A 13,754-nucleotide genomic window follows, 5' to 3' on the forward strand; every position below is an offset into this window, starting at 1 on the left:
TTGGCCCGAGTATAAGACGGCCCTGATTATAAGACGACCCCCTCTTTTTCAAGACTCAAGTTTGACAAAAGACTTTTTGAACACCAAATTAATTTTTATACAGAAAATAAATACAGTCCACACGAAACAAATGATTATAACAATATATTTGAGAGAAAAAGCATATTATTTTGCCACATTCAAATCTTAATATCTTAACATTTAAAAATGTAAACTAAAGTGCAATCACATTTGTAAATGAATGGCTTCTGGTTTTTGAAATGTAAATAAACCAATCTATTGTGATAAAACAAAAAAAATTGCAATAACTGCATTAACCATCAAAGGGAAGTCTAACTGTAACTGTAGTCTTGAAACTACAAAAAAAAAAAAAATCTGAATAAGGAAAATCATTGCAATAAAATAATGCAAACTGGTTAAACTAAAAAGAGTAGCTGAGATCTGTTATGACAGAACATCGCTTCAATGATATCTGGCGCCATCTAGCGTCGTGAATGGGGAGAGTAGCTGAGATCTGACATGACAGAACATCGCTTCAATGATATCTGGTGCCATCTAGCGTCGTGAATGGGTATAATGTCTAGACCGCGAATATAAGACGACCCCCCTCTTTTTCAGTGTTATTTCAATGCAAAAAACACTGTCTTATATTCGGGCCAATACGGTATATCGTATTTTAGTCACTTTTTTTTGACAGCGGCATCAAATAACTGTCATAAGACCAAATGAACCACCATGAAGCTATGAACCAAAGCTTTATTGCTTCAAGACTCTTCATTTGGCCATCACTGCTCCCTTGGGGGAGACGGTCAACCTCTGCTGCCACCTGCTGTTAACGCTGTTGTTGTCCAACATGCCTCCTAGCATGCATTGCAGTGCTACAGATGTAAATAACAGTCAAAATTCATATTCTGTGCTAATTCTTTTTTCAGTTACTGTTTTAGTTTTTTCATTCATTGCTAGTTATGTTATTTGGTAACACTTTTTTTGACAGTGACGTCTCAAGACTGTCATTAGACGGCCATTGAATGCTTAAAACAGATGTCATTTAGTGTTATCCAGCAAATTATCTCACTTTTGAATAGATGTGAAAGATCAAAGCTGGACATAAATGAAGTTAGTGACTTATTTTGCCGGATGACACTGAATGATATAAGCATTAAGTAATGCCCATGATAGTGTAATGTCACATGAGTATTATGAGTATAGACAGTAGTATAGACAAGAGTATAAACAATATTTATCCAATATAACTATTTTTCTCCCTTTATACTTTATTTAACGTAGTAAATTGTAAGTATTTCCTGTCTTGTCTTTGCTTTCCATGGTGATGTGCGTACACAGAGCTCCAGCTGTAGCGGGGATTGCATTCACACAAAGAGAACCGCTCAAGCATGGTCTATTAAAGGGGCCGCGGGCGCCTCAAGCCAACAAGAGGGAGAATGAACTGACTCTTGTTTCAGTCACTTGATGAAAGCTTTCCACTAGTTTCCTGACTCATAACGATAAACTTTGTATTTGTTTTGGAGAGACATTTCTAATGTAAATGTTGCGTCCCCTTCCTCCTTCCATGGCTTTTTGAGGGAGGGAGGGAGGGAGGGAGGGAGGGAGGCACTATTGTGTTCAACCCCGAAGCACGACTCCCCACGCTCAATGAAGGGTTAGCCTCGTACCCCCGAGGTTTTCAGTCAAGCCAGGAACAGTTGTATTTGTAATTCCGCAGATACAACACGTTCTCAGCCCTCCTGCCTTAATCTTCTTCACTCTTCTTTCTTTAACTTTCCTCATTTCCATCTTGGTCTTTTGGCTCCTCCGTCTGTGAGCACCATTCCAAGTGTTGAAGGCAGTGTTTCGTCTCTGGCAGGACATACTTAAGATGGCTGACGTTGTACGAGGCTTCGGTTTGGTCTCCAGGCAGTTCGACGCTGTGTTTTTTTTTTGTGTCTGTTTTCTTTGATGGTTGTAATAAAACCGTGACAATCCAACAATATTTTATCGACAGACTCTTAGCTGTTCAGCAACCCCCTTCATTTACTCTCCATGTTTTTATCGCCGTACATTTTTATAGCGGTGTCATAATTGAAAGCTTTGCTTTTCTCACACATCCACTCCATATGTGGCAATTTGTCTTCCTCTTCATCTCTTCCCCACTTTTGCCCGAGAGGGCTTGACGCCACTCCCAGCTCCCAAGCTGCAATATACTGCATCTATTTTCAACACTTCATTTTTACCCTTCCCTTTGTAGTGCACCATTGTTGTTTTCGTCCACCATGATGATCATGAAAATCTTTCGTCGACGAACACATTTTCTAATATTATAACGAGACAACGAGCTAAAAATGTGTCTTGGGAGAGCAAAACATAACGAGACGAATGCCAGTTTTCATCTGACGAGAGCAATATGCGACAGTTTCTGTCAGATGTTCACAATTTGTGACATTTTCTCTTTCTCTCCAATCTTTATCCATCATTCATCCATCCATCGATCCACACACCCACCTAACCCATCCATCGATCCACCCATCCAACCAACCCATCCATTTATCATCCATCCATCTATCCACTTACCCAACCCATCTATCAACCACCGAACCCATCCAACTATCACCCACCTAACCCATCCATCCACCCACCCAACCAACACATCCATCGATCTATCCACACAATCCATCCACCCACCCATCCATCCATCCGACCCCATCCATCTATCCATCCATCCATCCATCCACCCACACACCCAACCATCCATCTATCCATCCATTACCCATCCAAATATCCAATCCATTGAGCCACACACCCAACCCACCCATCTATCCACTCACCCGACCCATCCACCATCCATCCAAAAACCCATCCATATATCCACCCAACCATCCTTCTATCCAAACCCATCCATCCATCCATCCATCCATCCATCCATCCATCCATCCATCCATCCATCCATCCATCCATCCATCCATCCATCCATCCACCCATCCACCCACCCAACCCATCCATTCATCTATCCAAACCCATCCGTCTATCCATCCACCAAACCCACCCACTCACCCATTATTCATCCATCGATCCATTCATCCATCCATCCACCCACACACCCAACCATCCGTCTATTCATCCATTACCCATCCAACTATCCAATCCACTTATCCATCCACCCAAAACCCATCCACCCATCCCATCCCATCCATCCATCCATCCATCCATCCATCCATCCATCCATCCATCCATCCATCCATCCATCCATCCATCCATCCATCCATCCATCATCCATCCATCCATCCATCCAAAAACCCATACACCTATCCACCCAACCCATCCATCCATCCAAACTCACCCATCTGTCCAACCCATTCATCCATCCATCCATCCATCCATCCAAAAACCCATACACCTATCCACCCAACCCATCCATCCATCCATCCATCCAAACTCACCCATCTGTCCAACCCATCCATCCATCCATCCATCCATCCATCCATCCATCCATCCATCCATCCATCCATCCATCCATCCATCCATCCATCCATCCATCCATCCATCCACCCACTTAACCCATCCAGCCATCCAAAAACCTATCATCCACCCACCCAACCCATCCATCCATCCATCCATCCACCCACTTAACCCATCCAGCCATCCAAAAACCTATCATCCACCCACCCAACCCATCCATCCATCCATCCATCCATCCATCCATCCATCCATCCATCCATCCATCCATCCATCCATCCATCCATCCATCCATCCATCCATCCATCCATCCATCCATCCATCCATCCATCCATCCATCCACCCACTTAACCCATCCAGCCATCCAAAAACCTATCTATCATCCACCCACCCAACCCATCCATCAATCCATGTATCCAAACCCATCCATCTGTCCAGTGTCCAACTCATCCATCTATCAATCCAACCACCCACCCAACCCTTCCATCTATCCACTCGCACAACCCATCCATTCAACCACCCGCTCACCCAAGCCAGCCATCTATCCAAACCCATCTATTCATCCACCCACCCAACCCATCCATCCATCCATGTATCCAAACCCATCCATCTGTCCAGTGTCCAACTCATCCATCTATCAATCCAACCACCCACCCAACCCTTCCATCTATCCACTCACACAACCCATCCATTCAACCACCCGCTCACCCAAGCCAGCCATCTATCCAAACCCATCTATTCATCCACCCACCAACACAACCCATCCATCCAAACCCATCCATCCATCCTCCACTCAACCCATCCATCTAACCACCCAATCACCCAAGCTATCCATCCACACACCCAACGCATCCATCCAATCTATTCAACCATCCATCAACCCATCCATCCACCCACCCACCTATCGACCTACCAACCAACCAAACAAACAAAATCATTGTACAGTGGTGCAAAAAAGGTTGGAGAACGCTGCTATAGAGAGGCCATTTTGTTCTCAAATATTTAGAATAGAATCAACAGGACTAAAATGTATCCTTACGTGTAATTTAGACAGTGAATGATATTTTGCAAAACACGATAGAGTGATGCATTATTTATGTATAAGCACTGCCTTATATCATGTCTATGTGGGTGACTGTCAGCATTTACACGTAAGCCTTGGACTGGACAGAGAGCTGCATTCATGGATAAAGACAGAATCTCAGCTGCGTGAAGAAATCTGTGCTGTGACGTCACGACCACCCCCCCGCCACCCCAGGCAGCTTTCTCTTATCGCTCTCCCCCGCCCAATCTCCTCAGCGTCTATCGACTTTATAAGGATGATTGCCTTCTGGATGGTAGAAAAGGGCCCAGAATAACAAGCAGTTATCCAGTGCTTATACATAATTAATACTTAAAAAAAACATAAACATTACCGATGAGCTGTCTGCAATAGCCAGAAAAAGAAAAACAACCTGCGGATGAGCCAAGAGAATGCTGCACATTAAATAAAACAATTATTTAACAAGCTGCACTCCATTGTTGTTTTAGGTTGGCCTTTAAACTAGAGGTGTGAACCTCTGGGTAGCTCACGATATGATAAGATTTGTGATACAATGCTCACGACATGGCGATACAACAATTATTGGTTAGGAAATCATTCTAGGATATTTTACTAATAAACAGAAAAACAAGCTCTTTTCATCCGTCTGCTGTGAGATGGAATGCCTATCAGTTCATCTCCCTTCAAATGGATTGGACATCTCTGGCAACCGATGTCAGGCACTGAGTTCATTTTGGGTCATTTCACGTCATTTAGGCCTGTCGCGATAACAAATTTTAGTAGGCGATATATTGTCTCATAAATGATTGCCGATATGTGATATTATTGTAAAAAAAATTTCCAAGCTAAAGTTACGATACTTTTGTCCCATTTATTTGTTTTTTTTTTCACAAGGTTTCAAAGTGCATGCATAGTGCCATTTTAGATACTGTAACTACCTTGAATCCATGACAAAATCCCTCCCGAGACACTCCTGCCTGCTTGTATGCACTAAAACGTTCGTCCTGTTTCCACCTAAAATCAGCGTGAGAACGCAGCGTATGTTTATCCCAGTGAAAACCCTCACAACGCTCCGCCTGGCCGGGCCCCCTACGGGAAGCCCTTGCGCAATGTTTGTATGAGCTGTCTCGATACCTGATAGTGAAGTATATGCTTGCATAGCAAAAGTCCCCTAGCTTAAATGCAGTATAATGCTAACGTTTTTTTGTTGTTGTGTATTTTACAATGCTTTTGACAAGTTGTTCACATATTCCCACAAAAACTGCTAAATATTTAAATTTTCGTCTTAGTTTTCCGAGCAAAAATACTTACGTCTTAGTGATTTCAAAATGAGTTTCCGTCTAGTTTGAGTCAACGAAAACAATTAAGTCTAGTTATAGTCGACAATTACTCAAAATGTTTTCGTCTGTAAACTTCAAAAGTCCATGAATAGATAAATAGGTAAAACGTTTATCGCAATTTCGAATGAACAATGACAGACGAGCAGATAATTATAGAGCAGTGGTGATTTTGTCAATGATGACGACAACGAAAATATTTCATCAACCAGCACTTTTTTTATGACGAGACCATAATGAGCTGAAAACATATTTTGGGAGACATAACGACATGAATGCCAGTTTTCGTCACAAGAACGAGATGAAGATACACAATAGTTCATCACATGTTCACAATTGGACACATTTTATGTGTAGTTAGCATGCATCGTAGCAGTGTCTGGTTGTGTCATTTGTGACATGCTGCCCCCCCCCTTTCCCGACTCACCAGTGTGTCATTTACCGTCTCCATGCGGGCTTGCATACACAGTAAGATTTGTTTTCTTGGCCAGGAAGAATATGCAATGTTGCCTTCAAAGGTCTGTGCTGAGTGATCACCGCATGCTAAATGCAACTCATAGCATTTGCATAGCATTCACGTTCGCATTAGGCTAATGCCAATGGCGAGCGTCTTCTTACTCTTGGACAACTTTTTGTTACTTCGCGTTCATGGCGTTCAGGTGGGTATAATGTCTTGCTATGACCAAACATTGCTAGAATGTGTGCTAACTACACATACAATAAGAAAATGTCACTCATTGCGAACTTATGACGGAAACTATGGTGAATTTTCAACCCGTTTTCGTCATCGTTAGACAAAAACTGGCATTCATGTCGTTATGTTTTAGTCTCCCTGTTGTTTTTTTTCCTGGTTTTCATATGAAAATACATGTTGTGCCCGGGTTTTGAACAAGTTCCGTTCCTAACCTGGCGACGTAACACGAATTTCCGAAGTCGGAAAAAACCCTTTAAGTACCCCAATATAACGATAAGTATTGTATATTGTTTAATGATGGAGGATACTATGCCCTCTGGTGGCAGCGTTGGGTCTGGCTTGACTGTCGCCTTGTATGACTGAAGAGCAAACGCAGATGTCTGACATGGATAAAGGATAGCTGCGCTCTGGTTTGGCCCATATTAGTCTGTAAGTTGTTTCAGCTAATATATGTCTTTGTATGCATTTTTAAGTGTAGAGCTACAGTTTGTGGAGGTATATGTGAGTGATTTGCCATGAGAATTGTAAATACATTAGCATTTGTAACATTTAAGATAGCGGAATTTGTTAGGCTATTTAGTCTAATTTAATCTACTACATTTACATATTGATCAGACAAGAATTTAGTGTCTAGTGTCTTATTGTTAAAAAGCTTGTCGTTTTGAACATAATTGTACATATTTGTATTACAGCTTTACAAATTGTCCAAAGTGAAGGAAGTCAAAAGTTTTGAAAAAGCACAATTGCCTTATTTGCTGTCTGTAAAGCTAAACAACTTTACGTTTCGTGAGGACAGAACATCTCATACTACTAAAGTAAAATACAATAAGGTACTGTTAATGCGACTTAAAAAAATACTGGAGACAAAATGGCGGACGAGACTCCGGCAAAATCGCGTAAGTCGAGTACGTCATAACCCGGGGACTACCTGTATGGATAGAGTTGTATAAGGCCAACATCTTATTTTGAATATTAGATTGTCATTTACAGTGGGTTTTTTTCCCAATGGACTGGGTGGATTTGTCGGTGGCAAACCTGGTCAATGCAGCTAACCGAATGCATAGCGGCTGCTGTTTAATGCGTCCAGGCTCACTTCCTCCTTCCATGCTGAAGGTTGAGGGCAAGAAAATGGAGTAGAGGACCAGAATGAGAACGATTAAGCGGGGAAGGAGGGAGTTGGAGGAGAATGGGAAAAGCAGAGGTGGGCTTGAGGGCGATTTGCTGGGCTCAGCCTCCTCCCTTGTGACATAACTGAACAATGTACTGGAAATATCTTAACTCTGACCTCATGTACAGATAGGGGATGTACATTTCACTCATTTCCTTTTCTCTGGTACTGATAATGCACACGAGATGGTGTCATAGCTTCTGTCAAACTGCAGCGATGCGTAGTTGAGTTTATGTAAGGTGCAATAAAAAAATAACATGAAATGAAAACAGTATTTTACTCTTTTCATGTCTCACCTCAGTTTCCTTCAACCCTATTTATTTCACTGCTAATGGATGTGAGGGTGTCTTCTCACAGCTGTGCTTCCACCTGCTGGCCATACAGGGAATTACAAGCCTTCTCTTGCCCTGCGCTTTATTACAAGACCAGTAGATGGCAGTATGTTTTCTCATGTTAGGGGGAAAAAAATGATGCAGAAATCGCTCCATTTGTTTATGATGGAGGACCAAAGTCGCCAAAGTAAATAAAAATATATAAAATAAAATAAAAACATGAAGGAATAGAAGTGAATGTAAAAACCACAATTAAATTAAAAGTATATAAAATGAATAAAACAACTATAAAAACAAAATTGAGATTAAAAATCGCTACAAATTAAATATGGAAACAGATACACAATTAAAGTAAATATATAAAATAAAATTAAATCAAAATAAAAAAAATAAGAAATACAGTAAAATTAATAAGAAATACAATAAAATTAACGAATACAAGTGGGGAAAATGACTAAATAATAAAAATAAATGAGATTGAAAATAAATACAAAATAAATATGGAAATAAATACATAATTAAAGTAATATATATGTATAATTAATAGGATTTTGAAAACTAAATACATGAAGGAATAGAAGTGAAAGTAAAAAACGATTATTAATACAAAAATAAGGAATGAGATTTAAAAAATATATAGACATAAATACATAATTAAAGTAAAAGTATACAAGATAAATCAAATTAATACACGTGAAAATTAAAACAACTAAAAATAAAGATGAGATTAAAAATGAATACAAATTAAATATGGAAACAAATATGTAATTAAATATATAACATAAATCAAAAGAAACACAAAAAGAGAAATACAATTAAATAATAAATACAATACAAAAATAAATGAATACAAGAGGGGGAAAACGACTTTAAATAATAAAAGTAAGAAATGAGATAAAAATAAATACAAAATAAATATGGAAACAAATACATAATTAAAGTAATATATATATATATATATATATATATATATATATATATATATATATATATATATATATATAAAATGAAAACAATTTAAATAAATAGAAGTGAAAATAAAAATGACTAAATACAAAAATGAGAAATGAGATTTAAAAATAAATACAAAATATGGAAATAAATACATAAAGTAAAAATATATAAAATCATTTAAAATAAAATAATAAAGTGAAATTATAAATAACATATAAAAAATAAGATTAAAATGCATACATAATTAAAATAAAAATATTTAAAATAAATAAAATAAAAGGGAAAATTTGACAATAAATACAAAAATAAGAAATAAGATTTTAGGATACATACAAAATATGGAAATACACAATTATAGTACGACTATTTAAAATGAATAAAATAATAAATAAATGAATAGAAGTGAAAATATAAACAATATATAATGAACATAAAAAATTAGATTAAAAATATAAAATCAGAACTGAATACATCATTAATGTAAAATGGAAAAAAAAATATTATCAATACAAAAATAAGAAATAAGGTTAAAAAATATGAATGTATTTTCATGTTCATGTTCACTAACAATGTAAAAGAAGAAAAAAAAATTAAATTCAAGTGCAAGGTACTTTTATTTGATATTTCATTCAATTTATATATTTTTGTATTTCAACTATTTTAAAAAAAATAATCTTTTTTTTTTTTTTTTTTTTTTTTTTTTACTTTTATTGAACAAGGTATTTTTATTTTTCATATGAAATTTTAATCCCTTTTTTTTTTTATATATATATAAAATAATCCTTTATTTATCCCCCCATCGGCAAAATGTAAGTATTGCAGCAGCATCAAAACAGCACACAGTCAAAAGTATAAAATATAAAAAAACTACAATTAAAATAAGTACATGGAAATAGGCGCTATGACAAAATGCACCTCCAGCCGTGTGTGTATGTGTGCAAGAGAGAAAAACAAGTGTTTTTTTTTTTTTTTTTTTTGTATTTATAGTCGTTTTTCTTTTCACTTTTATTCATTTGTTTATTAAGTTTGGCAGCTTTGCTCTTCCAATGTGCATAAAACAATGATTCAACAATCAAAACGAACACCACTTTTGGTTCTCTTAATAACCTTCCCACCTCTTCTAATTGCTTTATTGAATCTGTAAACTACTTAAAATCCCGTCATTGAGTCCATGCATAGCAACAGTGTTGACAGAGGACTAAACTTCCACGTTGTAATCAAACAAAATGTTGTCTGTCTCTATGTTACAGAGTAAACGGGACCATCTGCTGATGAATGTGAAATGGTACTACCGCCAATCAGAAGTGCCCGACTCTGTCTACCAGCACCTGGTGCAGGATCGCAACAATGAAAACGGTGAGCTAGCTCACACACATATCAATTCTCCAGATGTGTGAGGGTTACTGTGGTCTGCATTTCAAATAGAAAGCATATTCTCATGTCCAGGGTAGAAGATCTTATTCGGTGGTGCTACTGTTCCCCTGGTAACGCTGTCAAGTGTTAATAACCTGAAGTGTCGTGTGGCTCTTGAGCAGACGCACTCAACAGCACCAGTCGTTCTTCAAATGATTAACTGCAGCGGGAGCAAACACAATCCCCCCCCCCCCCTTTTTTTTTTTTTTTTTAATTTACATTATCTCTAAAACCTGAACAAAATATCAAACATTTCTTTTGTTAATTCATTGGATGTTATTGACAACAATAGAAGTTGTTCAGCTTTACAGACAGCAATTAAAGCAATGGTGCTTTTTGAAGCTTTGTACCTTCTTCACTTTTGACAATTTGTAAAGCTGTAACACAAATGTACACGTCTAAAACACTTGACACAAAACGACTAGTGTTCAAACGTCCATGTAGTCTGATCAATATGTACATTTAGTAGATTAACTTAGCCTAATTTGCTTCAAAAGTCTGCTATCTTAAATGCTGCAAATGCTAACATATTTACACTGGTGTACCGCAAGCAACACGTCACTTTTGCTTATTAATATTCATGACGTTAGCAATTGTTGCTAGGCTGGTCAACCTCTTGTTTGTCCCTAAATAGTAAATGCATGGAAATAGTGTACGAACGAGATGTTTACTGATCTAAACCTACCAATTCTCTCCGAAAATGATGTCCCTGGTACCAAATTCACCGGTAAAGATGTGAAAGAACATACAAATGTTCAGTTAAAGATATGGCTTGAGTGTCGAGGGCTGAAAAAGACGAACTGACCTGATCCAGAATTGACTTATCGACACCTTTTTCTTGTGTGCATTACCTTACACCACTGACAATGAAATTCTCCTGTTTCAACAAACTGTCCTTTACCACTATATGCCCTGTCTTTCTTATATTTTATATTCTCTGGTTGTATTACGTCTCTCTACGACCGTTCTTGGGGGTTATTTTATATTGCTATTTTTGTGTAGCGATCGCAAATGCAACTCGGTGACAGCCAACGAACACTTTTAATTTTTTCATTAATAAGAAATCTTAATTCTATGATGTATTTACGCTTCCCCCTTACTAAAAATATTCTTTCACAACAGAAAATGTAACAGTGGCAGTCAGAAACCCTTTTTTTTTTTTTTCAGGTCATTCATTGTCAGACAGAAGCAGCACGGCTAAACGCCACGCTAAAAAATAAGTAAAAATATCAAAATGGCTTACCTCTTTGTCCTCTGTTGGACCACGGCCCCCAAGAAAATGTTTACTGCATATGAAATGTGAATGGCTTCACCTCTCTGTCGTTAAACTGGTCTTTTGGACGTCCGCCCAAGTTGATCCATTCTTCACATTTTTCCCTTTTTGGTTTCGGGAAACGTATGAAGAAAACATCCTTCATATGTCGTAATGTCTAGAGTCCTTTCTACAAGTTCACTAGCAGCAGTGTTTGATCAGCATGTTCTTTTTTGAAAGATTACCGGAGAAAACAAGCAGAGATAACATGGATTGTATGCGAGGGCCTGTCTATAATGACTCACTTACGCGTTGCGATGCCAATGTCACGGTCTAAAAATAGCATTCGTGCGGTACGCTACTCTCATAGCTAATCGCTCACACGTAACTTCACAAACTGTTGCTCTAAACTTAATAATTATAAATGCATACACAAACATTTATTAGTTGAAGCAACTTGCAGCCTCATGTTGGCCAAACTAGAGCGCCGCTATCCTTTTTCCATGTCAGACGTCTGAGTGCCCCTGTATGGAAGCATTATGAACAATAGTCCAGCCAGACCCAAAGCTGCCACCAGAGTGCAGTGTATCCTACACCATTAAACAAACTTACAATACCTTTGGACTTTTTGAATAATTGTTTTGAATTTTTAAAGGGTTCATTCTAGGGCTGTCAAAATTATCGCGCTAACAGGCAGTAATTATTTTTTTAAATTAATCACGTTAAAATATTTGACGCAATTAACGCACATGCCCCCGCTCAAACAGTGACATGTCCACTTGTTACTTGTGTCTTTGGTGTTTTTTCGCCCTCTGCTGGCGCTTGGGTGCGACTGATTTTATGGGCATTGAGCATTGTGTAATTATTGACATAAAAAATGGCAAGCTACTAGTTTATTTTTTGATTGAAAATTTTACTCATTTTATTAAAACGAAAACATTAAGAGGGGCTTTAATAAAAAATATCTATAACTTGTACTAACATTTATCTTTTAAGAACTACAAGTCTTCCTATCCATGGATCGCTTTAACAGAATGTTAATGATGTTAATGCCATCTTGTTGATTTATTGTTATAATAAACAAATACCGTACTTATGTACCGTATGTTGAATGTATATATCCGTCTTGTGTCTTATCTTTCCATTCCAACAATAATTTACAGAAAAATATGGTATATTTTATAGATGGTTTGAAATGTGATTAATTAACATTAATTAAGTTTTAAGCTGTAATTAACTCTATTAAAAATTTTAATCGTTTGACAGCCCTAGTTAATTCCCATTAATGCGCAAATTCAGGTTACGTCGACAGTGTAGGAATGGAGCTCGTTCGTAACCCGGGGTCCAAGACTACCTGTGCACTTTATTTCCTCATTAAAAGAGGCGCAAAGAAAATCGCGAAAAGCTTTTCTTGACGTCTTTTCTTGAGTTTTTGCTCTTCCGCGAACCGATACGTCATACTGTGGCTTCGTGAAGCTTTCTGATGGCGAGCCAATCGGGAAAGAGGTTGAAAACATGAAAACTGTTTTAAAACTATGGAGGAATGCAAATTTCCTAATATTTACCTGAAATACACTTCATTTCCTCATTAAAAGAGGTAAAAGAGGACCAAAGAATGTCACTAAAAGCTTTTTTAAAAGGGGAAACAATGCTTTTACAAGAAGAGCCGTTCAAGAAGAACCATGCTTTTACAAGAAGAGCCGTCATCTAGTCGGCAGCTGTTTGTTTTTTTGGAGGTTCAAATATTGATATGCGCATTATATATGGAACAATCAATCAGGCATCCCAGGTTACTTTAGAGCTGGAGGAGATCGAGATGTTTTGTAAGCCCTCTTCTATTTAAACTCACTCTTAAAAAAGGAGCTAATGTGTCTTCACATACCCATCACCTGTTGACACATCCTGTTTTCAGCACCCTAATGACTGTGCTGTACTTAGTTTACCTCCCAGAATGCAGACGCCTCTAAATATATACGGTGGCAGAGCCTGGATCCTGAGGTCAAATACATAAACAAACATAGTTAGAATGAAAACAGGGTCAGAGGCTAGGCTTAGTTTGTACCATTGGTCGTAGCAACCAAACAGCGCATTTATCTGACACCTCCACCATAG

General features: G+C 37.8%; 1 protein-coding gene across 4 annotated transcripts in view; it reads left to right on the top strand.

Annotated features, from left to right (window-relative positions):
- rerea (arginine-glutamic acid dipeptide (RE) repeats a) overlaps positions 1-13,754 on the top strand; it is a 403,494-nt gene that overhangs the window by 291,788 nt on the left and 97,952 nt on the right. For all 4 annotated transcript variants that reach the window (XM_057829516.1, XM_057829515.1, XM_057829518.1 and 1 more), the window contains exon 4: positions 10,228-10,333. In XM_057829516.1, coding sequence (XP_057685499.1) covers positions 10,228-10,333 — 106 coding nt within the window. The remainder of the gene's footprint in view (positions 1-10,227; positions 10,334-13,754) is intronic.

Source organism: Corythoichthys intestinalis, chromosome 2, assembly GCF_030265065.1.
Source record: "Corythoichthys intestinalis isolate RoL2023-P3 chromosome 2, ASM3026506v1, whole genome shotgun sequence".
NCBI classification, from domain to species: Eukaryota; Metazoa; Chordata; class Actinopteri; order Syngnathiformes; family Syngnathidae; genus Corythoichthys; species Corythoichthys intestinalis.